Here is a 27,062-nt window from a genome sequence, read left to right on the forward strand (position 1 = left end):
ACGAATGTGGGATGGGGGGAATAATTGCAGTCTCTCCAGGTGAAAGCCCCTGTTAAACTTCAGTAAGTCAATTAGGCTGGGGGGTGCAGAGACACCCCCCCCCCCCAGTAAACTGGCCCACTGAGCAATTAAAGAAAATCATTTTAGCTTTGAGGAAAGAAACTGCTTATTAGAAATTTTGTGGGTCCCCCCTCCTCCCCTACCCCAGCCCCCCCTTAGTGATGAAACAACAAAACGCCTTCCTCAATAGAAGTGTTTCTCCTCCTCCCACTCATTGTGTGGCCTGAAAGCACTTACCGTGGGAGGGCAGAGGGAGGGACAGAGACAGGCCAAAGGGGGTAGAAAATGGCAGGGGCTTAACACCTGGGCTGACTAAAAATCACAAGTACCCAGGAAGATTGAGGAGAGAGACTCCTCCTGCAGGGCGCAGTGGGTACATAGGGGTTTATGTGTGTGGGGCATGCGTGTGCCCACGGACTGCTCTCCTCTCCTCATCAGGAGTGGAAACACCAAGCAGTGGGTGTAGCTGTGTGATTATGTGTGCGGCGTCTTGGGTGCCCCCTTACCGAAAGGAGCAAACACAGGCTGTGTGTGTGTGTCTACTTATGTGTGCCTTCTCGGCAAAGGAGGGCAAGGCCAAGACAACCCAGCTGGGCATGCACCTCTTCCCAAGGCTGTGACTGGGCCCATGTTCTCTGTCCTCGCAGGAGCCAAATACCTACACCTGGGAGTCCAGCCACAGCACAGCTTTCCACCTCGGATAGTCTGAGGGCTGAATGGCCGGCAGCCGCCTACTGGCCCTGGGCTAAGAATGGTCTGGGGGGAGGTGGTGAAGGATGGACCTGCTAATCTCCTCAGTGTTCTTCTTCATGTTGCTTGGGTAGGGGTGAGGTCTGGTGACTCAGCAGGAAAGGAATCAGTGGCCTGGGCTGGCACATGCTTTCTTGGTATCTGGCTTGGCTGATATGGCTTATGGTGGGACTCTCCAGTCGGCAAAACCCCTCCCCTCAAATTTCTTCTCCCCAAGGAGAAGCACAAGTTGGAAAGATAAGGTGATCTTATTTTATCTTATCTGGGGAGGGCAGTAGACTTATACGTCAAAAGCCTGTAATTTGGTAATTTATAGGTGTGTATGCACACGTGTCCCCACAGATCACAGGTGGCATAGGTAGGTAGGTACCGTACCCCATATCTTGGTACTTTAAGGGAGGTTCTGGTGGCGCTGATGGTGGGCATGACGTTGAGTCAGGTACTGCCCTGGCCCCAGCGCTTCCCTGTGCCTCCTGATGTGTTTGGCCTTTATTCCAGTGTTCCAAAGAGGTGAAATGAAACATCGAGGGACTGACTTTTCCCAGAAAACAAATATGCCAAGTTATTTGCCTAGTGAGGGGCGTTAGGAGGTAGAATTTGGTGCCTTCAGGCTGGCCGTGGGGAGATGAGGGCTGCTAACAAAGTCCTGAGCAGGAGCATGGAGGTGAGGTTTTACGGAGAGCAAGGACTGGGTGGAATTTGGCGGTCTTGGGTGGGTGTGGAATAGCTCGGAGAGAAGCAGGAACGGGGAGCTGCTCACTGTGTCTGGCTCCACACAGTAACTACCTGTAAGGAGATGGGTCTTTGGAGGAACCTGAAGCTCAAATGCTTGTCATGTTTTGCTTCAAATTTTTTATAGGTGTATGTAGATAGATACACATAAACACATGTACACATGTCTATTCATGCAATATATAGTGATATGTTTATAGTGTTTTTATACAACATCTGATATTATTTATTATTTTATGCTCCAGAATGTGGTTGTCCATGAATGGGCCCTGGTTTCCTCATACTTAATTTCTGATTTATGACTTCAAATGTCTTTCTGACCTAGGGCCAGCTTCATTTAAAAAAAAAAAAAAAAAGAGTAAGAGAGGGGAATTCCCTGGCAGTCCACTGGTTAGGACTCTGTGCTTCCACTGTAGGGGACACAGGTTCGATTCCTGGCTGGAGAACTAAGATCCTGCATGGCACACTGTGCGACCAGAAAGAAAAAAGAGTGAGAGAGTTTTTGGGGGGACTGCTTTAGGTATATGTGGGGTTTTTTTCACATCTTTATTGGAGTACAATTGCTTTACAATGTTGTGTTAGTTTCTGCTGTACAACAAAGTGAATCAGCTATATGTATGCATATATCCCCATATCTCCTCCCTCTTGAACCTCCCTCCCATCCTCCCTATCCCACCTCTCTAGGTCGTTGCAAAGCATCGAGTTGATCTCCCTGTGCTATGCAGCAGCTTCCCACGAGCCATCCATTTTACATTTGGTAGTGTATATATGTCAATACTACTCTCTCACTTCGTCCCAGCTTCCCTTTCCCTGCCTGCCTTGTCCTCAAGTCCGTTCTATATGTCTTTGTCTTTATTCCTGCCCCTGCCACTAGGTTCATCAGTACTGATTTTTTAGATTCCATATATATGCGTTAGCACACAGTATTTGTTTTTATCTTTCCTTTTTTTTTTTTTTTAGAATTTTTCTCTGGCTTGTCATTTGTGTTTTTGTGTGTGTGTGTGTGTCTGTGTTTCTGTTTTGTTTTGTTTGTTTGTTTTTTGGCTGCATTGGGTCTCCGTTGCTGCACACGGGCTTTCTCTAGTTGCAGCGAGCGGGGGGCTACTCTTCGTTGCGATGCACAGGCCTCTCATTGTGGTGGCTTCTATTGTTGTGGAGCACAGGCTCTAGGCGTGTGGGCTTCAGTAGTCGCAGCATGCGGGCTCAGTAGTTGCAGCACACAGGCTATAGGGTGCGCGGGCTTCAGTAGTTGTGGCGTGCGGGCTTAGTTGCTTTGCAGCATGTGGGATCTTCCCGGATGAGGGATCGAACCCGTGTCCTCTGCATTGGCAGGTGGATTCTTAACTACTGCGCCACCAGGGAAGTCCCTGTTTTTCTCTTTCTGGCTTACTTCAGACATTCAGTATGACAGAATGTGGGTTTTTTGGTTTTATTTTTGTTTTTTGTTTTTTAAGAAAAACAAAATTTTACATCCTATGTATGAACTTTCTGCTTGGTTCCTTCTTCATTTTTTGGTATTTGTCACTCAGAGGGATTCAGCAGTGGAATATTTGAGATTGCTCATAGGGTCAGATTTATTTTTCCCTTGGTTTTGGTACCATTGGTACTGGGTCAAGATAGGAAAAAGATAAAAGAAGTTGTAACAAAGGAATTACTTGGGGTTACAAAGTTTTAATTTTGGGTGTGTGTATTTTTAAACTTTTAATTTTGAAAAATTTCAAACATACACAAAGAGAAAATAGTAAAATTAACTCCTATGTTTTCATCACTATTTTAATTATTTTGTGTGTCTTTATTCAAGTCAGGTAAGTGCCTGGAAAGTATCATTAAACTGCCTATTTCTCAGATGCCTCGCACCATAGTTGTTGAAAATGGAAGAGTCTGAGAGTGGACCAAACTCTGTCCTGTCAGAGTGAGCCTTGTGGTTTCAGGCAGAACTTTCACTCTCATCAGTCTGTAAAAAGGAATCCCAGAGGTCAGATCTCTGAAGATCAGGGCTTTCTTCCTTAGAAACTGTAATCCCATCCCTCAAGCAGCATCCTTGTTATCTGCTCTTGTACAGACCGTCTTCCCCACCCACCGCTGTGTGGGAGAGTAGATTTTTTCCCCGGCGCTCTCCTTGGGCCTAAGTATAAGAGAACACCTCATGCCCCGTCTGAAGTTCCAGGCCAGATGGTGTTGCCCTGTTTATCTGCTCTCCTAGCAGACCCACCAGCTGTTGATTTCATGGTCGAGGTGTCGGTTCTTAGCCAGGCCTCAAGGTGTCCCATAGGTGCCTGGCAAGGCCCTTTGGTCATCTGTCAGTGAGGGCATTCAGGTGGGTGAGAAGCCCAGTGACTACTGAATAGAGGTTCTGTAGTGGTCAGGACAAATTGGTTGGAAGTGACAGAAACCAAATTCACATTAACTTGAATAAAACTGGGAATGTTTGGCTCATAAATCCAAGGGCAAAGCTGAGCAACCAAGCCAAAGGAAGAGCACAAATGCAGCGGGGCTCAGGAATATCTGGGCCCAGAGACCACAGTGGTGCCAGGACTTACCCTTCTGGGGTGCTCATCTCTGTTTCTTCTTTGATCTCAGCTCCTTCCTTTTTCTCTGCCAAGAGCTTCTGAGTTTGGCAGCTCGTAGATTAGGTCATGGAGAGTGACTGGCATCCAAAAACCTTAGGGCAGAGACTCACTGGCCCTGCTTGGGTCAGCTGCCCACCCCTTGACCAGTTAACTGTGGCCAGGGAGGGAGAGTATGTAAGAACATGGGAAGTCTCTCAGGAATCACCTGTATGGAGAGAGCGTATAGTGCAGACAGAGCAATCAGTGTCTACTATTTTCATAAAGGGCAAATTACTCCTTGACATCCAGTCCCAAAGTGTCTAGGTGGATGGTACTAGTATGTGGATGGTAACTGAGCTCAGAGCCTTGGCTGCCAGCTCTCAAAGTCAGTCAGTCTGGAGGGAACGGTGGCACTACAGCCTTTTACCTCCTCTTTCTCACTTCATTACTGCTCTGCTGCTCAGAGATTCCGCCTCTGTAAGCTGTTGATGGTGTCCTTAGTAAAACCTGCCACTTTCCTCACGTGACATGCATAGGGGAAAGAACCTGACTGTAGACACGGGAAGTTGGACAAATGAGAAATGGCCCAGGACCCTCCCAGTGGGGCAGAGAGAGACTGGAGCCAAGTCCTGGGATGGCACAGACCTGACCTGGCTGGGCCTCCTCCAGAGGAAAATGACTAGCAGGTGGCCTGCATTAGGGTCCAGGACTCCAGCAGAACAGGATGGAACACACAGACTCCTGCCTCTCTCCTCCTCAGTGCCATTGTCAAAAGGGCAGGAAATCTTGGGGAGGAACAAAGTTCAAGTTCAAAATTCCTGGTGCTGCCAGCTAATCTGGAAACAAGGAAGTTCCTTGGAACTTCGCCTTCCTGAGAAACCCTGTAGTGGAAGTCTTGCAGGAAAGGACCTCAGTATTCTTACTTTTCTACTATCTCCAGCCGTATGATTTTTCCACTTCCCCCTGTACAGTAAGCCTCAGTCTGTGCCGGCATGAGGACTCTGGGGCCTTTGGTGTCTATCATCACAGGGAAGGAGTTGACACGAGAGTTATTAGTTGAATTTTCACACCAAGCTGGTGGTCCTCCTCTACGATAGAGACCTTCTTTCTTGAGGGCTCGGTTTTTCCCACTGTGTACATAGACATAGTCCTCTCCTTTCTTCTTTTTTCCTTTCTTCTTTGCATGGATCCCACTTTTATAGCCCTGTTGTGTATAATTTATGATGTATAGCAGGCCCTACTGGCCTATCAACTTCCATGACACCCCCTTCCCTCTCCTTGACCACCCCTCTACCACTAATAGCCTTCAGGGTAATGGAGGAAAATGCCACAGCAATCAGACCAGGTTGAGGAGTACAGAGCTTCATCTCCCCTTCTCCTCCCCCTGTTTTGATGGAAGACAGGTGATCCAGGGATGCACATGGTGGTGGTGAATCCATAGGTCAACACTCATACCCTCTGCCTCCCTTTTTTCAGCTTGCTTGATGGTCACTGTGGGCTTCTTTTTGGAAAGTCATCAGGGCCTCTTTCCCTTTAAGCCCTGTCAGAGTTATGAGGCCAGTGGATGAGGAAGGCCATGCAGTCAGGTGGTGGGTAGTGTGGGTGGGCTCTTCTGCCCTTTGATTCCTCAGAGAGAACCTCATTCTAGAAGGTATTGATTATGCTTTGATGCTTGCCACATGAAAATACCCTACATTGGTGCTTATGTAATGTTGAGAATAAAAATAAGAGCCAGGCCAGTCAATCTCTAGGGAACTCCATTGCTGGGCTTAAATGTGACAGTGGGTCAGGGACATAGGACCTCAGGATCGTAGGTCACACAGAGTCCTCTTTGGCCTGTCCTCATCTCTCTTCTCTATTTGTGTTATAAACACTTAATGCTCCTGCCCAAATCTGGCTCAAGTCTGAATCTCAGGGTCCCTCTGTGGTTTGTTAATGTGGGCATGTTTAGGAAGAATCAGATTTTAAAATTAATTGTTGAGTTGGTATCTGGGTTATCTGTGCATCTGTCCAGTTGAGCTCTACTTTCCTTTCTGTTTGTAGGGCCACAGTTGGTTCTAGTGGTTCTTGTCTTCCTTCCATCTCATGCGCCTATTCAAATGCCAGCCACTGATGTTCATCAAGAAACCTGAAAAAACACCAGAGCTTGTCAGGCCTCAGTCTCCCCGTAACACCAGACCATGTGGGCCACCCATGCCCAGGAGAAGACATTAGCAGCCTGATGACCCTGGCCTTGGGCGTGACCACTACTATGATGACAAAATGGACTGTCTAAAAGGAAAAAGTGGATTCGTTTTGAAGTTGGAAATATATTTTGTGCTTAGCTAGCCGGAGCAGCAGCTGTCATTTGAGTACCTAGTACAGGGCACCGTTGTGGGGTAAGCCGTGCCTTCGACCTCTGATGGGCTCCCAGCAGAGTTCAGTAGCTCACCTGTTTGAAGAAACTGGTTGTTAACCTCTTTACAGAGAGAGTGGTTGTGAAGCAGAAGTTTAGGGAATACATACTACAAGAGCAGGGATGACACTGTGGAGTTTCAGGTGAAGGGTCTCTGTCAAAGGGCCTCAGCCAGGTTCAGGAGGGAACCATGAGACTGTGTGGTTTGTGTGAGATTCGGAATCACGTTGAATTCAGATGCCAGTGATATGCAACCCTTCTTTCTTTTTATTTTATTTTATTTATTTATTTATGGCTGCGTTGGGTCTTCGTTGCTGTGCATGGGCTTTCTCTAGTTGCCTTGAGTGGGTACTATTCTTGGTTGTGGTGCGCGGGCTTCTCATTGCAGTGGCTTCTCTTGTTGTGGAGCACGAGCTCTAAGCACGCGGGCTTCAGTAGTTGTGGCACACGGGCTCAGTAGTTGTGGCTTGCAAGCTCTAGAACGCAGGCTCAGTAGTTGTGGCACACGGGCTTAGTTGCTCCGCGGCATGTGGGATCTTCCTGGACCAGGGCTCGAACCCATGTCCCCTGCATTGTCAGGCGGATTCTTAACCACTGCGCCACCAGGGAAGTCCCCAACCCTTCTTTCAGGCAACTTTAAAATGAAATTCTTATTACCATCCTCCTTTTAATTTCTCATTTTCTATTTTGTTTTGTTTTTTAGATAAGTAATATATAAATATGTTCCAATTGTAAAAAGTTCAGTTTAAAAATATATAAATTATATAGAATTATATAAATATATATAAGAGAATATAAAATTAAAATTCTCTTCAGCTTCCTGTGGCCCCTCCCCCCATCCTTCCCCTTTTTTGTAGGAAGTCTGTATATGTCACTCCAGATCTTTTAATTTGAAGCGAACATCAGACATCATATAATTTCATGAGTGAGTGTGTATGTGTATCTGTATACACACACAAATACGTGGTTTTGCTTTGTTTTAGGCTCACAATATGCATTGGTTCTGCAACTTGAATTCTTCCTATGGGACCCATGTGGCTTAGAGGTCCTTTGCTGTTAGAACACATTCTTTTTACTGCTGCATTCTAATTCAGAATAATATAGATGCACCATCATGTACTTAGCCATCCTGCTGTTGATGGACACTTAGGCTGTTTTCAGTGGTTTGCTATTACCAACAGTGCCTCAGGAAGCATCTGTGTACTTGCCTATTTGTACATATAGTCAGATATTTTTCTAGGAAAGATACTTAGAAAAAACTTGCTGGATTGAGGGGTAGTACATTTAAAAGTTTTTAGATGCTGCCAAATTGCCCTCCAGTTGGATTATATCAGATTATATACCCCACAAACAGAGTATATAAATACCTATTTCCTCTTACACTTATCAGTACTGGATAATATCAGGTTTTTAAAAAAATTTTTTTTTGTTTCTCTAGAGGGTAAAAAATGATATCTAATTTTGGGAGTGAGTATAGAATAGCGATTAAGAACTGGACTCTAGAGCCCAACTGGCTGAGGTCAAATCATGAGTCTTCCCACATGCTAGTTTTGTGACCTTAGAGAGTTACTTAACCTCTCTATTCCTCAATTTCCTCATCTGTAAAAGGGGGATGATAGTGGTAGTACATACCTCATAGTGACTTAAAAATTTTTTTTTATTATGGAAAAATTCAAAATACGCGAAAGTAGAATAATTATTAACTCTTGGCCAATTTTGCTTCATCAGTACTGCCCACACACTCCCTTCCCATATTATGTTGTAGCAGATATCAGGCATATAAATAAATATTTCAGTGTATATTCTAAAAGATAGTGATGCTTTTAAAATGGAATTATAATACCATTATCATACCTAGAAAAATATCATCAAATATGTAGGATTTTTTTTTTTTTTTTTGCCACCCTGCGTGGCATGCAGGATCTTAGTTACCAGACCAGGGATTGAACCCGTGCTCCCTACAGTGGAAGCATGGTGTCTTAACCACTGGACCACCAGGGAAGTCCCTGTAGGAATGTTTTTTTAAATTTATTTATTTATTTATTTTTGGCTGTGTTGGTTCTTCGTTTCTGTGAGAGGGCCTTCTCCAGTTGTGGCGAGCGGGGGCCACTCTTCATCGCAGTGCGCGGGCCTCTCACTGTCGCGGACTCTCTTTGCGGAGCACAGGCTCCGGACGCACAGGCTCAGTAGTTGTGGCGCACGGGCCTAGTTGCTCCGCGGCATGTGGGATCTTCCCGGATCAGGGCTCGAACCCGTGTCCCCTGCATTGGCAGGCAGACTCTCAACCACTGCGCCACCAGGGAAGCCCTGTAGGAATGTTTTGAGGGTTAAATGAACTAATTATATAAAGTGATTAGAACAGTACCTGGTATGTGGTAAATGCTATATGTGTTTGCAGTTATTTTTCATTGTTTTCTGATTTGCAATTTTTTGATTACTAGGAGGTTTAACATTACTTCATGTGTTTTTTTTGGCCAGGTATATATTTTTTTCTATAAATTACTTACTGAAAATTTTTGCTCATTCATCTGTTTTTTTCCCCTGCGATTTATAGGATATCTTTATATGTTCTGGGTATTAATCTTTTGACTACTACATATATTTGGTAATTCCTTTCAGCCTGTTGTTTACAGTGTCTGCTGTTGTGTGGAAGTTTTTGTAATTTGGAGGTTAGTTCTGTCATCTTTGCCCTATGGCTTCAGAGTTTTGTTTTGTCTTATGAATGTCTATCCTACTTCAAGATTGTAAAACTATTTTCCTGTATTTTCTTCTAACACGTTTACGGGTTTCTATGTAGTTTTTAAAAATGTTTATGTCCTTTATCTGGAATTGATGTCTGCTCTGAGGTAGGGCTCTAATTTTATTTTTTCCAAATGTGTGTCCTATGGTTTCTATACCATTTATTGATTAGTTCATCCTTCATCCACTGTCTTTATTATTTTTTTAAATAGATATTTATTTATTTGGCTGCGCCGGGTCTTAGTTGCAGCATGCGGGATCTTCAGTTACGGCATGTGGGCTCTTCGTCGCGGCATGCGGGATCTAGTTCCCTGACCAGGGATCGAACCCCCGCCCTCTGCATTGGGAGCATGGAGTCTTAACCACTGGACCACCAGGGAGGTCCGTTCATCCACTGTCTTTAAATGCCACATTTAGGATCTGCTGATACCCTACAAATATATGGGTATGACTCTGGATTCTTTATTCTGATCCATTGATCTATTTGTCTATTCTAGCATTGATATCATGGTCAAGCGACTTGATTCTCATTGTTCTTGTAAAAATATTTCTTGGCTCTTCTTGTGCATTTTCTCTTCCAGGTGAATTTTAGAGTCAACTGATTAAGTAAAAAATCTTGTTTGGATGGGACTGTATGGAATTTATAGATTAATTAGGAGAGAACTGACAGTTATAATCTTGAGGCTTCCCATCCAGGAACATGATATATCTCTCCACTTATGCAGCAATTCTATGTCCATTAGTAAAGGATATAGCAGAGTATTTTCATATGGGGCTCTCTTGGTTTTTTGTTTGTTTTTGTTTTGTTTCGTTAGATTTATTCTTGGCTATTTTACAAAGAAATTGTAAAGAAGTCATTCTTTTTTGTGAATGGATTTCTAATTTCATTGTGGTTGGTGATTGCTGGTGTATAGTAGCTCACATCTGTGGGTATTTGCTGTGTGCCGTACACTGATTTAAGCATCTTATCTCATATAATTTTCACAGTAAGCCTGTGCCTAGATCCTAATATTATTTCTGTTTTATAGGTAAAGAAACTGGGCTTTAGAGCCCAGTTAAATTGCTCATGCAAGATCACATGGTTACTGGGTGGCAGAGACAGCACCCCTGAGCCCACACTCCTTTCCACTATCATACACAGCATGCCATCCACCTCATCCTACTCTGGAATTTGTTGCAATAGTTTTAGTTGAGTCTTTTGGATTTTCTAGGTAGACAGTTATAGTGTCTGCAATTAAAGACCATATGTATTTCTTCTTTTTCCATGCCTCTTGTTAGGTACATAGTTTTGTGAATCAATGTTCATCATTTCTCAGGAAGTCTGACCCGGTCAGTTTTTCCTTTAGCACTGGAACATATTGCCATTTCTTCTTCTTGGGAGTGGATGAAGCTTGTGTTTAGAGGCCATATAGATGGAAAATAGAGTGTAGAAACTCTTCTCCAACATATCTTGTTAAATGCAATAGATTGAATGAACATATGTTACTCCATTGTACTGTGAGTCTTTGTTTTTAATGTAGTTAATTTTTTCTCTTTATTAACTCTGCCCTTCCATTGCTCAAGTTTCTAAGTTTCTGATTTTTTTTAAAATGATTTATTTATTTTTATTTATCTATTTTTGGCTGTGCTGGGTCTTTGTTGTGGCATGCGGGCTTCTCTAGTTGCAGTGTGTCGGCTTCTCTAGTTGTGGCGTGTGGGCTTAGTTGCTCCGCGGCATGTGGGATCTTATTTCCCCAACCAGGGATCGAACCTGCATCCCCTGCATTGGAAGGCAGATTCTTAACCACTGGACCAGCAGGGAGGTCCTTAAGTTTCTGCTTCTTGAGTGGAATTGGTTTATTTGGGAAGAGCAGCCGCTACCTCAAGCCTCCACTTGTTTAGCCTGGGCCAGGGTCTTATATGCTTGGCCAGGCTGCCCTTTCACCACTGGTTAAAATGGAAAATGAACATTTTGTGTTTCTATAGAGGAATTTCCCAGCTGTTGAACTGTACTCCTCTGTGGGGCAGCAGAAAGCCTGCTTTGTTGCCCTTGTTTGTTAGAGTTGCAGTGGGAGGGTGAGCCTTGGGAGGCCCAGCCTCTGGACACTCTTTCCAGAGCCTGACCTTTTAGGTGGCTTACTTGCACCATCCTGTCCTGATGCACATGGGCTGAGAGGGGCCTGGGTTGTGTGTGTGTGTGTGTGTGTGTGTGTGTGTGTGTGTGTGTGTGACAGACAGACAGACAAAACAGGCAGGCAGACAGACAGACACTGGGACAGGTGTTCGAGGCCTCTGCCCGCTGTGGGAATCAGGAGTCAGTCTTGCTCTCTACTGGCTGGCACCTAATTGGGAGAAAGATCCCTCCCTTCTGATCTGGGGCTTCCTGTCCTAACCTCAGGCTACTGGTCCATCCCAAAGCTTCAGCCCAAGGTGTGCCAAGACCACCATTGCTGACACCTGCTCCAGCAGGCAGCTCATTATCGGGTCCACTTATTCTTGGCCGTGAGTCAGTGGGCAGGAATGTCTGGTTATGTTGTGTTTTCTCTCACAAGATGTAAATAATATGCTTTTCCCTTTAAAAAGTAGCACATGCTCATTAAAGAAGATTTGGAAAATAAAATTTAAAAGGAGAAAGAATTGCTAATCACTCTGTTGCCCAAACACAGTCACTTAAAGCATTTTAGTGTGTTTCCTTCCACTCTTTCCTTTCCTACACACAGGCTATTTTTTTAATTGAGGTATAATATTATATTAGTTTCACATGTACAACACAATGATTTTATATTAGTATACAGTGCAAAATGATCACTACAATAAGTCTAGTTACCATCCGTCATCTCACATAGTTACAAGAATTTTTTTCTTGATGAGAACTTTTAAGGTTTACTCTCTTAGCAACTTTCAAATATGCAACACAGTGTTATTAACTATAGTCACCATGCTGCACATTACCCCCCCATGACTTATTTTATAACTGGAAGTTTGTACCTTTTTGCCCCCTTCACCCATTTCTCCCATCCCCTACCTCCTCCCCTTTGGCAACTACCAGTCTGTTCCTTGTATCTATGAACATGGTTTTTCATTTTGTTTTGTTTTGATTTGATTCGTCTGTTTGCTTGTTTTTTATATATTCCACATATAAGTGAAATCATATAGTATTTGTCTTTCTCTGCCTGACTTATGTCACTTAGCATAATACCTCAAGACCCATCCATGTCACAAATGGCACGATTCCATATTTTTTTTATGGCTGAGTAGTATTCTGTTGTATATATGGATACCACATCTTCTTTACCCATTCATGCACCAAGGCACACTTAGGTTGTTTCTATGTCTTGGCTGTTGTAAATAAGGCTTCAGTGAACATGGGGATGCATATATCTTTTCAAATTAGTATTTTTGGGTTTTTAAAAAATAAATACTCAGAAGGGAATTACCTGATCATATAGTAGTTCTATTTTTCATTTTTTTGAGAAAACTCCACACTGTTTTCCATAGTGGCTGCACCAATTTACATTCCCACGAACAGTGCACGAGGGTTCCCTTTTCTCCATACCCTCACCAGCACTGGTTATCTCTTGTCTTTTTGATAATAGCCATTCTAACAGGTGTGAGGTGATATCTCATTGTGGTTTGGATTTGCGGTTCCCTGATGATTAGCGATGTTTAGCATCTTTTCATGTGCCTGTTGGCCGTCTCTATGTCTGCTTTGGAAAAATGTCTGTTCAGGTCCTCTGCCCATTTTCTAATCATATTTGGTTTTTTGCAATTGAGTTGTAAAATTGCAACTTTATATATATATATATCCAAAATTGCAACTTTATATATATGTGATATATATATAATATAAATATATATAATATAAATATATATCCAAAATTATATATTTTGGATATTAACCCCTTATTGGATGTATGCTTTGCAAATATTTTCTCCTATTCAGTAGGTTGCCTTTTCATTTTGTTGATGATTTCCTTTGCTGTGCAGAAGCTTGTTAGTTTGATGTGGTCCCACTTGTTTATTTTTGCTTTTGTTGCTTTTGTTTTGGAGTCAGATCGAAAAAATCATTGCCAAGACTGGTGTCAAGGAGCTTATGGCCTATGTTTTCTTCTAGGAGTTTTATGGTTTCAGACCTCACATTCAAGTCTTTAATCCATTTTGAGTTAATTTTTGTGTATAGTATAGGATAGTCTAGTTTCATTCTTTTGCAAGTAGCTGTCCAGTTTTCTCAACACCATTTATTGAAGAGACTGTCCTTTCCCCCATTTCATATTCTTGCCTCCTTTGTAATTTAAAAAAATTGGTCTTATTATTCTTTAGTTTTATGAACAAAGTTGTGTTTACCTTCCCCTCACAAGCTATTTTTAAAATAGTTCTGTTAATGCTGTTTGTACCCTACTTTTTTTTCTTATAATAGTATCATAAACATCTTGTCTATATTCTTTGGGAAAATCATTTTAAATGTTTGTGTAATATTCCATTAAGTAGATGGACCATCATTTATTCAACATGTTTTTGGTCTTGACCCCTTAAAGACAAGGCACATCCTTCTTTCCCTTTTAATCCATTTTGATTCAATCACCCATGAAGTTGGCTAACCTTCTTTTGAATTTATATTTTCTGTCTGCACCATCTCTTTGAGGTAGTGGTATGCCAGTTGCTATGTGAAATGGAACTTCTTTTCATTTGCCTTAAACTTTACTCATTCAAGCTTCAGATAGGCTTCTTGGTCTTGTTATCCTTTAGTTTGATGAATGAAGTTGTGTTTACCTTCCCCTCCCTGCTCTTAAGCTTTAGTTCTGTGCGCTCCCTCCCCAGCCGTTACAGGCAGGCACTGCTATAGATGGTAGGCCCCACAGTGTGCTCCTGCCCCCATCACTGATGTGACCCTCGGGTCTGTGGACAGCATTCAGGTGTATATTTCCCCACTGCGAGGTGGGATGTTTGCTGGTAAGAACAACACTTCTTTGTCTTTCTTTTTTTTCCTTCCCAAGTACATCTATTTCCCTTCCCCTTGGGTGGCCTGGGGTGCCCTGTTGGCTGGATCTTAGGAACTGGCTGCCTCACCCTTCACCTGCCCTAGACTATGTCTCTCCTCTTCCTGACTTCTGTTGACCTCCTGTTCCCACTCCACTGGTCCCTCCCTCACAGTGCTGTCACTTGCACTTCTGCTCCTGGCCTCTCCTCACCCAGTGAGTTTGTGTGACCTTCGCACTGCATTCATGCTTTGGGACTTAGCCGCTATAATGATGTCAATGGCGCAGGTTAGCAGATGGCGGCAACAGCGATGAGACCTGACATGTTCTAATGACTCTCTCCTTCCCACCCTTGCTGGCCGAGCCGATGGAGGGGCAGAGGTTTCCTTGAGGCATTTTAGGAGGGGGCCGAGGGAATTCGGGGGTCCCCAGGTGCCGATGAAGCCTGTGACCTTTGCTGCTATAATATCAGTGTTTCACAAGCAGGGCGGTTCGGGAGCCCACTTGCAGCCCATCAAAAATTGATTTAATTGCAATTTTTCCTCCAATTAGGAGCACTGGAGCCTGACTAATTGGAGTAATAGAGAGTAATAAGGCTCAGATAAAAAGCCTTCCTCGGCGGCCTTTGTATCTCGTGTCAGTGCCTGTCAGAGGTCAGAGAGCTTGCATATTCTATTAGGCAGCCCGGCCTTCATTTGTACAAATTAGTTTACCCAACAGTAATTAAAATGCCAATGCGGGTTGAAGAGAACTGAATACCCTTGATGGGCATGTTGGTGAATGATGTGACAGCTCTGGTGGCCTCCCTTGCCAAAGTGTGTCAGCCCCAGCTCAGAGGCGGCTGGGGCCTGGGCCAGCTGGGCAGCTCCAGGCCAGCCACGGGGCACAGCTGCCGAGCACGCCCCTTCTGCTGCCCCTCCTCAGAGCCCCACAGTCGCTCCTTTCTTCTTCCAGGTGGAGTCGTTTGTTCACTTGTCCATTTGTTCATTCAATAAGCATTTGAGTTTTCAATATGTGTCAGGCATGATACTAGGTGCTAGGGAGAGAACCTATGGGGCACGGGGTGTAAAATCACCTGGGCTCTGGAATTAAGACTAACTGGGTTCAAATTCTAGTCCTACTAGTTGCTCCCTATGTGAGCTAGAGCAAGTTACGTTACCTCTCTGTGTCTCAGTGTCCTCGTCTGTCAAATAGGGAAAGTGGTACCTGCTACATAGAGTTACAAGGATTAGACAGGGAAATGCTTTTGAAACACTTGCTCAGAACCTGGCACGCGGGCTTCCCTGGTGGCTCAGTGGTTAAGAATCCACCTGCCAATGCAGGGGACATGGGCTCGAGCCCTGGTCCAGGAAGATCCTACATGCTGAGGAGCAACTAAGTCCTTGTGCCACGACTACTGAGCCTGCGCTCTAGAGCCTGCATGCCACAACTACTGAGCCCGCGTGCCGCACTGTTGAAGTCCGCGTGCCTAGACCCCGTGCTCCGCGACAGGAGAAGCCACCGCAGTGAGAAGCCTGCACACCGCCAGGAAGAGTAACCCCCGGTCACCGCAACTAGAGAAAGCCCGCGCGCAGCAACGAAGATCCAACGCAGCCAAAAATAAATTAATTAAATAAGTTAAAAAAAAAATTAAAAAAGTAAAATGGCTGAGAGCCTATTAAAAAAAAAAAAAAGAAGAACCTGGCACGCAGCAAGTGCTCAGTCAATTCCTAATGTAATTAAGAGGGTCTAAACTAAGGCAGAGGCAGCAGGGTCTACCTTCTTTTCACCCTGTCCACACCCAACTAATTTTCCTTCATACTTTCCTCTCCTCTGTTCTGTATCTTGCTATTTTCTATTCCTCAACTTGAGTACCAGAACCCCTAACCTTCCTGGTCTCTCTCATGTGAGGGCTCCTACGTCTACTTCTTGGGCCTGATGATGATCTCTGTGATGCCAGGTTTGCCTGAGTTGGGGCCAGGAGGCCAGTATGGTAGGTTGGGGATCTGGGCAGGGTCTGGGACTGGATCCCAGACCAGAAATTGTAGAAGGCTGGCTTCTGATAAGGGCTTTCTGGTCCAAAAAGAGTAGAGTTTGTGGAGTCAGAATGACTTTTAGACGCTCAGGGTGAGAGAGTGCATGCACTTGTGTGAGAGCATGTGTGTCTATGCGTGTGTGGACATTTTTAGGTATTGCTGGTACTTCTCATCTGTTATCTGGTTGCACTGCTTATGAGGGACTTCACCGTTCCAATGATGTATGGCTGTGTCATGTGTCATTCAGGTCTGAGTCTGGTGATTTGGGAATTACTCCTCTAAGAAGCAGAGGGACCCCCCTCACAGCTCGTGTGACTAGCTTGCCCAGCCTTGCTGGCTGTGAGCTCTGGAAGGCCCTTTCAGTTGAGGCCCCCAGGTTTGTTTGGGGCACCTCTTTGGGGCCAGGCGCCGTGCTGGGCACTGGAGTACACGAGAGCCACCAGACAGTCCATGATCTCAAAATGAAGATGGGAAGATAACCCCCCAAATACCATTTGTCTCAGGAAGGCGAGATCAGGGTGTGGCAGGACTTAAGAGGAAGGCCAGTCAAGCCACCAAGCAGCCAGCAGCTCCTGCCTCTGCCTGTTCAGCACAGGTTTGTCATCCCTGTCCCTGGACAGTTCCTGTGGTTTGGATGTGAGACTTGGTGAACGTTCCAAGCAGGACCTGGCTCCAAATCTGCTTGACTGTTGCATACGTGGTTTTCTTTTTTTTTACTGAGTGTTATATTTGATTAAACTCTTAAGCCCTCATAAATGCCATGGAGACTCTCTACTCTACCTCCTGCTCCTCCTCCCTGCTTCACATGGTTAAGCAAGGGAAAAGGGCAGCTTTTGGAAAGAAATGTTCATGACCGTCATGTCCAGGCAATCAAGAAAGGCCCTTCTCCTGGAGGCAGAGGGCCGGGGCCGGGCCGGGGCTGGGCCGGGGCCGGGCCGGGTGGGCAGGGACAGAGGGCAGGAGTCCAGGGCCAGGTGTTCCCATCCCTGGCCCGGCCTGCTGGGGGTCAGAGCTGTGGGAGCGGCAGGGATTCAGCTTCCAGGTGCCTCCCATCTCTTTCCATTGACTTACCTTGACGCTAAGTTAGGCCTGTTGCCTGTCAGAGGCCTGCCATAGGCCTCCTTAAGAGATGTCTGTATGTCTGTGCTGGCGCCCCTCACCTGGCCCCCTACTCCTCAAAAGTCTGGAGAGCCCAATTGCCCGCTCGAATGATTTCTAAGTGGCTATTATGTTTCCAACCCAAAGTAATTGGCTTTACCAGTTATTAATGGATTACCCTCAAGAGAAAAATGTTGGTGGGGGAGGGAAGTGAGGATAACGCCTGGCTTTGTAGTTTGGGGCTTCAGTGTCCAGTGGCTGCTTCCCAGGCTGGGAGTCACTTGGGGCATGATGGAGTGGCTGTTTTAGCATGTCACTCTAGTTTAGTGGCTGCTGGCATGCCTATGGGTTGAGAGGAAGCTGGGAAGACCAAGCATGTCCCTAGAGAAGTCTTGACTTGAGGCATGGATGCTCCAGGGTGGTTCATGTGGCCTTTTTGTCAGCCTGGGGTTGAAACATAGATCCCTGCCCTGCAATTTTGATTGTAAATCAGTGGCTTGGCCAATGCCTGCCCTAACATCTCCCCATCAGCAACTAGCAGGCCAACCCCCCGCCAAGCCAAAGCCATCGGCTTCTCAGAGCCCCGACTGCGGAAATCCACCTCCCCACTGACGTGCTTGGGATCAGAGAGCCACAGGTGCTGGGCAAGGCCAGGGCCAATGGACTGCTGTCCCACATTGCTAACATGTCATTAGTATGTCCAGTTCCTCCCCCCATGCCCAGACATGTAGGGACATGGCCCTTCCCTGCCCCAGGGCTCCTGAGTGACATAACTGCTTTCAGCTCTCTTGTTCCAGTTTAGATTTTCAAGCCCAGGGTTCCTGCAGGCTCCCCCTCCCAACCCCTTCTAAATCCTCTAACAAAGGAGTGGCCTGGTGTGTGGGTTCAAGTTCTAGTCCTAGCACTATGGCCAGCCTGGCTCATTGCACAGATTTCTTCTCACTGGGTTTGGGCCTCCACTTAAAATGAAACTCTGCAGATTGTATATGTTGAACTTTTTAGGGGTTTAAGAGAGACTCTGGGAAATACTGAGTGTTCCTTCTCTCCTGCCTCTTGGCAGTGTCTGTCATTATCCTTTAAACTCTGTCTGACTCCTGTCCCACTCCACAGCAGTCCTGCCTGCCTGGCCCCTCACATTCCCTACTTTCCCACCCTCACCTTTTCACATTGTTACCTTTCATAGTTCGCCTTTTCTCAGTTTGGTGCCTTTATACCTGCCTGGTGCTTGTACCATGTTACCATATTCCCCCAGCTCTTAAAACCTTCGGTAAAGCCCCCCAGCCTCCCTCACCTCTGACCAGGGAGGGCATCCCCTTCCGGCGCCCTGCAACCTATTCCCAGGAGACCATTTCTGTGGTGTGGCATTGTGAACTTGGTGTTCATACAACCGAAGCCCAACAGGCTTGCTCTCCCTTGGCCTCAGTTGCACATCTAGAGATCCATTTTTATGGTGGGCAGAGACCACCCAACCAGGTCTGAGCAGCAAACTCAGCTATTGAATCCATGGGTCCTCTGGCCAAGCAGCTCTGGGAGGTTACAGCCCTCACTGTGCTTCCATATGGTTTTCCCACAACTTCTCTGATGGCTCTCTTGGCTGCTTCTCTCATCCTGGCTTAACCCCATGATCCCCTGGAGAATGAGCACAGCACTTCCAATTGTATAGCCATTTCCGCCACAAGTTCTGACAAGCCAGACCTGACTGCTCTCCTTTTGTTTGGCAGCTCCTTTGTGACAGGGACAGCTTGTTGTGGGCACTTCTCACCCCTAAGAATCTGGGACCTCAACAGGTAAGAGATTCCTGAGCCCACCATGGCTTCCAGGGTGGGCGGGGCTGGAGCGGCTGGGAAGCAGAGGAAAGCTGGCTGAGCCAGCCCCTGGTTCAGTTGGCCGAGTGGTCCAGGAGGATGCTGGAAGGACCCTGCCCCAAAACCCACTGACAGCCTCCGCTGTGGCCCCTTCGCACATGGAATCATTTGTTAGCTTGAGGAGACTGTTGAAGTAATTTATAATAGGTAAATAATGTCATGTAGAATTTATGATAACAACAACAACAGTTTGGATGTATGATACTTCTTCTCTAAGGAGTGCCTGACTGTGTGGCTATATAAAATCCCATCTATCCTCAGAGATGATTTTTCTAAAATAAAGAAGTTTTAGAAGTGGCCTACAGATCCGTAAGAAGAACAATACAGAACAGTTAAAATATATCCAGTTTTTATTCACAATTCTTTGCCTTGGCAGGCTTGACACATTCCCATCTGATTACCTGCCATTCTGTTGGGGTTTTTTTAATCTTTAACTTTGACCTAATTATAGATTCACAGGAAGTTACAAAAGTAGGAAGGCAAGGTACCTGTGTAACATCTTACATAATATCAAGTCTAGGAAGTTGACATTGGTACAGTCCACAGACCTTTATCTGATTGTACTTATTCGTGTGTGGGGGGTGTGCGTGTGTACGTATTTCTTTGCAGTTTTATCCCATGTGTAGAGTCATGTAACTGCTACCACAGTCAGGATAAAGAACTGTTTGTTCCATCAGCACAGAGACCCCTCATGTACCCCTTTATAGTTGCACCCATCGTCCTCCCCTCCTCCACTCCTTCTTGCCCCTAACCCCTGGCAACCTAACCTAAGTGAAGAGCACTTAGGTGCTCTTCATCTCTGTCATCTTGTCATTTTGAAAGTATTATATAAATCAAATAATATATCTAACATTTGGAGATTTGCTTTATTTTTATTTTATTTTTTAACTGAGCGTAATTCCCTTGAGATCCACAGAAGTTGTTTCATGTGTCAATCGTACTTTATTTCTTATTGCTCAGTAGTATTCCCTGGTATGGATGTACCAAAGTTTCTTTCCCCATCGACCAGCATTCACCCACTGAAGGACGTTTGGGTTGTTCTCAATTTTCTGACTATTGCAGATCAAGTATCATAATGTTCATATTATGAACATTTGTGTATAGGCTTTTGTGTGGACATACGTTTTCAGGTTTCTGGGATTAATGCGGGGGAATACAATTGCTGAGTCATTGGTAAGTGTGTGTTTAGTTTTTTACCTGCCAGACTATTTTGAGTATCTTTACCACTTTATATTCTGACCCCAGTGTCTGAGAGACCTAGTTTCTTCACATTCTCAACAGCATCTGGTAGTGTCACTGTTTGTTTTTTTTTTTTTAATTTATTTATTTTTGGCTGTGTTTGGTCTTCATTGCTGCGCACGGGCTTTCTCTAGTTGGGGCGAGCGGGGGCTACTCTTCGTTGCAGTGCACGGGCTCTAGGCGCACAGGCTTCAGTAGTTGTGGCACGCGGGCTTCAGTAGTTGTGGCTCGCGGGCTCTAGAGCGCAGGCTCATAAGTTGTGGCGAATGGGCTTAGTTGCTCCATGGCATGTGGGATCTTCCCGGACCAGGGCTCGAACCCGTGTCCCCTGCATTGGCAGGCGGATTCCTAACCACTGCGCCACCAGGGAAGTCCCTGTTTTTTATTTTAGCTATTTTCATGGATGTGTTATTTAATTGTGGTTTTAATTTGAATTTCTCTAATAGCTAGTGATGTTGAACAAGTTTTCTTGTGCTTATTTGCCTTCTGTATATTCTCTTTGGTGAAATGTCTGCTCATGTTTTTTGCCCATTTCTAACTGGATTGTTTGCTTTTTCACCGTTGAGGTTGCAGAGATGGACATTTCTGCTGAAAGTCAGTTTTATTTAGTCACATAGCTGGACCTTATGCTTGGCATCAATATTGATCTGGGCCTGGGATGGCAGACAAGCTGGGGCAGGGAGGGTGTACACCACCCCACTGTGACCTAGCTTTATCTTGAAGGTTGAGTAGTCTTTGGCCTCTTCTGCCCGTGGTTGCCTTGGTAGGGATGCTTCTGGGCACAGATTTATGGTCAGGATGGCGTTCTAAGGCACCAGCTGCCTCAACAGTATTCTCTTATGAAATCCCTAGACCTCACTAACCCTAAACACTGGGTCTTTACAGAACTCAGAAAGGACCCAAATGAAAATGGGCACAAGACAGCTATGGCCTCAGTTCTCACTGAAGCCAGACAACAAATAGCCATTGCACCCTTACGCCAGCCTGAGGCAAGGCCGCCCTGGGCATCACTTGGCTTTCCCTCCTCTCTCGCTCCCAGACTCCCCTCCTCACCACTGAGGAGCCAGGCCTTGCTTCCATTCCCAGGGAAGCCTGGAGGACCAGTGGTGCAGGGACTGAGGGAAAGATGCCCTGGTGGAGGCATCTGCTTTCGGTGGGAGGAAACGGATGGACAGGACGACTGTCTGTAGCTGTCTTTCCCAGAGAAGCCCAAGCAGATAATAAAGCCATGTAGAAAATAGGATTAAGGTAATGAACAGGCAGGACGGAGTTTGATCTTTCAATAACGCCAAAGCCTGACTGACAGGCCAATCTGGAAGGTGGAGCGGCATCGCCAGCAGGACTCAGTTGCGGGCGGTGTTTGGTGCTGGGTGGATTCTTTGCTTTTAACCTGTCACCGCTGAAACTTGAGGAGTTCTGGGATTTTCTCTTTTATGTGTGTGCTACAACTTGCGGGGGAGGAGTACCGGAGGGGCAGTTCTGCTCAGAGCATCGCCCCTCCAGGGGCTGCCCTCGGGATGATGGTGGGGGCTGGGACGCGGCTCAGAGGTGCAGGCAGCCTGCTGGGCACCAGCACACCCTCATCTGTGTCTCTCGGGTACTGGTCCTCAGGCAGCCTAGGCTGCTTTTCACAGTGCCTGGAGACCTCTTTCAAGGTCACCATGGCTCCCTCAGCCCTTTGTTCATCAGGATTCCTGGAGACTCTGTTCTCCCTCTGGGCTAGGGATGGGGAGGTGCTAGCTGGAGCACACAGGTCCGAGAGCAGCCGTGGGCACAAAGCCATTGCCTAGATGGTAAGGAACTTGGCTGTCCCCCTCTCCCTTCCTCCTTTCCTGCCCTTCTCTCTCCTAAAGCTGGGGACGGGCCCAAGGACAGGGGATTTCTAACCTGTCTAAATCAGATGGGAAGAAAGATGGAGTCCTTCACCCAATTTGGACGTGCTAGAGTGTTCCTGTTTCCGAGGATAGATGGCATTCAGGCCCAGTCCCTGGCCCCCAAGGGCCCTATCCTGAGAGACTGTACCGATAGCCAACCACTGAAGTATCCCTAGCTAGGCCCTGAGGAACTGTGCCAAAGCCATCCTGTTCCTGAGTTTGGGTCTGAGGAATTAAGGCCCATCTTGTGTTCTCCATCTGCATTTGATCAGGGCCCTTGGCTCAGCCCCAGGGAAGGTGTTATCTGTGTGGGGGCTGCTGGAAGACCCCGGGGGTGGGTGGCGGTTCTGACTGGCTTGACAACACATCAAGCCAGTGATCTTCCCCTGGGTTTGCCCTTGCTGTGTATTTTACCTTTTCTGCCAAGGTACATTTGAGCTGGATCTACCATTGGTGCCCTGAGATCAGGGCACAGTGGACAACCCCAGTGGCAGTGGGGAGGCAGGCACCAGGATGGAGAGGCCTGTGATCTCAGCATTAGAGATGTCACAGTGGGTCCAGCTGTGGTCCTAAGCCAGCCTGGGGACTGTTGGGTAAGGAAGTCGGTAGGGGTGGGTTTTGGCGACTTGGCTACTCCTAGGGCATTGAGGGTTTGAGTCCTTGGCTAGGTACTGCGCTGCTCTGTATGTGTGTGACCATATTCATGGCCCCTGCATAATCCCACCTCATCTCCCCTTCCCCTTCAGGCCCGCATCATCCCCAGTTCCCCATGACTCCTCCATTTCCATCCTTAGCCCTTAAATCTCCTCTTTCTCAGCAAAGGCAGGTGCAAAGAAACTTCTCACATATTCTGACAGACACCCTATATTTTTCCCCTCTGAGCTTTTGCTCTAGCTGACCCCTGTGCCTGGGATACCCCCTCTCTGCCTACTGAAACCCTGCTCATTCTTCAGCATAAATAGCACCTCCACCATGAAGCCCTCCCTGATCCTCACCCCTGTGGCTGGAATTGGTGACCCTTAGAGCATTCATAGGGCCCCCTTGATGGCCACCATGTGGCCTGGTATAGCTTCCCTTCAGGCTGGGAACTTATCTTGAAACCCTGGACTGAACACCGGAGACACGTCACGGCATCCGATGGTGTTTGGAATGACAAGGGGCGCCTGACTGCAACCCTTTCTGTCTGCAGAAAGAACTGGTGTCCTGAGCGCAGGCTGGGCCACTCTGAGGGCACCATTAGTGCCCATCCCACCCAGGTGTGGCTTTGTCTCTGCCCCCGCCCTCCACCTCCACCTGGGGCAGGGGGCCTGGCCCTCAGTCGGGGTGATTATGGGAATTGCCCCTCTTTAAAGTACCTGCCTTCTCCTTTGAAAGTATTATTGACAGCTTTTCTCATTTTCTTTTTTCTTTACCTCTTTGAGGAACCCTGTAATTTCTTTCTCTTTCTTTCTCCCCCCACCCCTTCCCTTTTTCTTTCTTGTCCCCTCTGTCGTCCCCCCCCAACCAACTCTTTGAAATTGGCTCTCTGCCTGCTGACACCAAACTGATACTTTGCGTTTCACTTCTCCTTATCCCTTTATGGCAACAGATGTTGAAATTTTGTATCCTTTTATCTGCCGGGCTGCCCCTTCCTGTAATTACGGTCCTCTTGTTAGCAGTACAAAGTGGGCTGCCCGTCTGCCTGGCCTTTGAGCCACTGTGTCTGAACACGTGTGCATGTGTGGGTGCTGGGGCTGTGCACGCGCACATGCATGCATGTGAGAGGCCTGTGCTTGGGGAGGGCCCTTCCCACTCACCTGATGGGACTGGGGCAGGCGAAGCTTCGGTGGGCTTCTCCTGGTCTCCGTGGACTCTGTGGTTATCCTTGGGACCTGTCTGCCTCCTTGATTCCCTCCCCCTCCCCACCAGGGGGCTGGACGAGGATAACCACTCCCTGCTCTCCTGCCGGCTGAGCAGTGAGCACCCGGAGGCCCATCGTGGTCAGGAAGCCGGATCCCACCAGCTTGTGCCCCTCACATACCCACGCCTCCAGCCAAGCCAGGTGCCCCAGCCCTGCACCTCTGTTGTTGCTGGCCCTTCACCTGAGCCGTCCCCCATCTCCTGTCACTGCCTGTCACAATCCTGTCACTCACTGAAGAGATGTTCTTTTATCTGTCCCCTTACAAAAATCTCTTTCATCTCTCTTCTGGTACCCACCGAGCCACCCCTTGTATTGTTGGTTGGATAGATGACAGACTTCTCTCCCTCCCTGGACTGAAAACTCCTTGAAGAAGGGACAGTGTCTCCCTCAAAGTCTTATCTCACATCTCCCTGCAGTTTCTATTAGGCACAATGCCTAGTATACAGAAGGTGCTCAGTAAATGGTTATTGATCAAAGAAAGGAAGAAAGGGAAGGAGAGGGTGGAAAGAAAGAAGGGAGCAAAACCCTCCTATTTTCTTAGTGACCATGTTGGGTCCAGCTTATACCTTCAGGCCATCTGTCCCCTGGGGGCACAGAAGATATAGGAAGGTGGAGTGTTTGTCACCCTTCCACCCTCTCACCAAAAGCCATCGTTGCAGTTTTGCAGTTGCACGTGCCAGATGGGGTATCCTCACACCCAAACAGATGCAGGAATGAACACCCACAGAATCTCCAAGGAGCATCATCAGGAACCCAGTGTGTTAACAGTGGCTGTACATGGTGTGAGGGCCATGGGCATTCTTAGATGTGGGTGAGGAGGTAGAGCCAGGATTATCTTACCTCAGGGCAGTTTAGCACAGGAGGACTTTCTATGGGCCACGGCTTGTGCTGGGAGCTCAGGCGGGCCAGGCAAGGGAGGCGTGTGGAGGCCGGGATGAGGGAACTCAGAGGGAGGAAGGCAGTGAAGCAGGTCACCCGGCTTCCCTGGCCTGCAGGACCCAGACTGGGGGGTAGGGTGGAGGGGGGCTTCCAGGGACTGACCCTCTGTGCCCAACTCCAGCCTGGTGCTTAGGGCCTCTCCCAGACAGGGCATCTGGGTCTTCAAGGCCAGTGCCTACCTCCAGTTAGCTGTCCCCACAAAGATGGTGATGGGGTGGGGTATAAGTATCTTATTTAAATTTCCTCCTCCCTGACTGTCAGGAAGTTCCTGTCATCCTACTTTCCTCCAGCTTCAGTGGAGTTGCCTGGGCAGCAGGTTGGGATGGGCCAGGGAGATCTGATTCCCTCACCTGATCCCCTCCTCAAGGGTCCCTGGGATGAGGCCACACTCTGCTTGCTTTTCCTGCCCAGGTACTCTGGGGACTCCTGGGGGAAGCCACACACAGCCAGGCCTCCCCGGCCTGTGTCTCATTCATCAGGCTCACAGGGGCAGCCCCATCTGTCTTTATCTTTTCCTGGGTCAAGAGAGAATTGCTGGAGTCAGGCTGGGGGGAGGCTGGGGTGGAGGCCCCCCAGCCCTCAGTGGCTCCTGAAGGCCCCGGCTTTGTGCGCAGGAGTTGGAAGGGAATGGACTTTTTGTCTAGCCCTCTATAGTGACAGAGCTGGCCCTTGCTCCTGTCTTGGCCTGAGGCTCTAAGCGGCAGCCCCTTTCCCACACAAGTTGTGCGACAGCCAAGGCTCTGCACGCCCCCCTTGCGCCCCCCACCGTGAGAGGCCGAGAGGCATTCTTAACATTCTTTCCAGAGAAAAGGGGTGAAACGTCTGAATTTGGGGGTCACCACGTTATACAAATTGCAATCTAATCGTTTTTACAAGAACACACTTGCAGTAAGAAAAGGAACCCGGAGGAGGGGCTGAGGAGACAAACAGCTTGTTTTGTCCCCCTTCCCCCCAAAGTTTGGGGCTATTGTTGAGCTCATCTTGCTTCCTCCACCAGAGCAGTTGAGCTAGAGTTTTCTAGTTAAATTGGTCCTGTGGTGGGGGCCACGAAGGGCCCACGGTGCCATTTCTGTTTGTTTTCCCAAATCAAAGCCCCAGCGGGGCTCCTATGGCACCGCTGGGCTGCTATTTGAAGAGACGGGCCATTTCCCAGAGCCTGGTGTGTCAGTTTATGCTCTGAACTTAACCTCACAGGCACTGCACAACAGAGCCTCGAGGGTCCCAGGCCCAGAGGCAAAAGAAACTGTATCTTTTTATTGGCCCATTTAAAGTGTGTGTGGCCCTTTCAGAGAATCAGAGAACTAACATGGCAGAAACTCCTCAGGCCCGGGCCAGGCTGGGCTGGCAGACAGGGGGCTTTGGGGACTTGTCCTGGCCTCCAGGGGCTGGTGCTCGCTCGGCCTTTGGGTCTCCCCAGAGGGTAGAGTTCTGTGTTTCTTATTGCACATGCTGGCATGACACTTTCCAGCGGTGGCTCAGATGCCACCCTGCCTGGGCAGGGGCCCAGGGTGGCAACTCGGTCTGGGTGTGGCCCTTCTGCTGCCGACCCTCAGTCCATGGGTGCCCAGCTCTCCTTCCTTCTGAACCCTGGGACCAGGGGTGGGCAGGTAGAGCCATGCTGGGCTTCACGCCCCCCAATCTCCACTGCCTTTCATCTTCTATTTCAAACAGACAAACATGAAATTACTTCTACAGATTAAAGGGGAGAGCTCCTCAGTCATTCCTGAAGGCCTCACTAATGGAGGGGGCAGGGCCCCTAAATCTGGAAGGAGGGAGAACTGTGGAGCAAAATAGCCCTGACCCAGTGGACGAGACAGACAGAGACAGACAGAAAGAATATGACCCCAGGCCCTCTCAGGGCTGTGGCTTGCCCAGGGGTGGTGAATCATGGCTGGTGGCCCATCTGGAAAGGTGGGCCTTCTTGGGAGCTGAGGTTAGTGATCTCTAGGAGA

General features: G+C 47.3%; 1 protein-coding gene across 6 annotated transcripts in view; it reads left to right on the forward strand.

The window, feature by feature from the left end:
• Window positions 1–27,062, forward strand: part of FBXW4 (F-box and WD repeat domain containing 4) — an 80,806-nt gene that overhangs the window by 50,563 nt on the left and 3,181 nt on the right. For 5 of the 6 annotated variants that reach the window (XR_005016790.1, XM_036828361.1, XM_036828359.1 and 2 more), the window contains one exon: window positions 19,015–19,080. The exons of the other annotated variant lie outside the window; for it this stretch is intronic. Coding sequence is in view for 4 of the 5 variants with exons in the window: in XM_036828361.1 (XP_036684256.1) it covers window positions 19,015–19,080 (66 nt within the window). In the remaining variant the exon portion in view is untranslated. The remainder of the gene's footprint in view (window positions 1–19,014; window positions 19,081–27,062) is intronic. 6 annotated transcript variants of the gene reach the window in all.

Source organism: Balaenoptera musculus, chromosome 16 (assembly GCF_009873245.2).
Source record: "Balaenoptera musculus isolate JJ_BM4_2016_0621 chromosome 16, mBalMus1.pri.v3, whole genome shotgun sequence".
Lineage (NCBI taxonomy): Eukaryota > Metazoa > Chordata > Mammalia > Artiodactyla > Balaenopteridae > Balaenoptera > Balaenoptera musculus.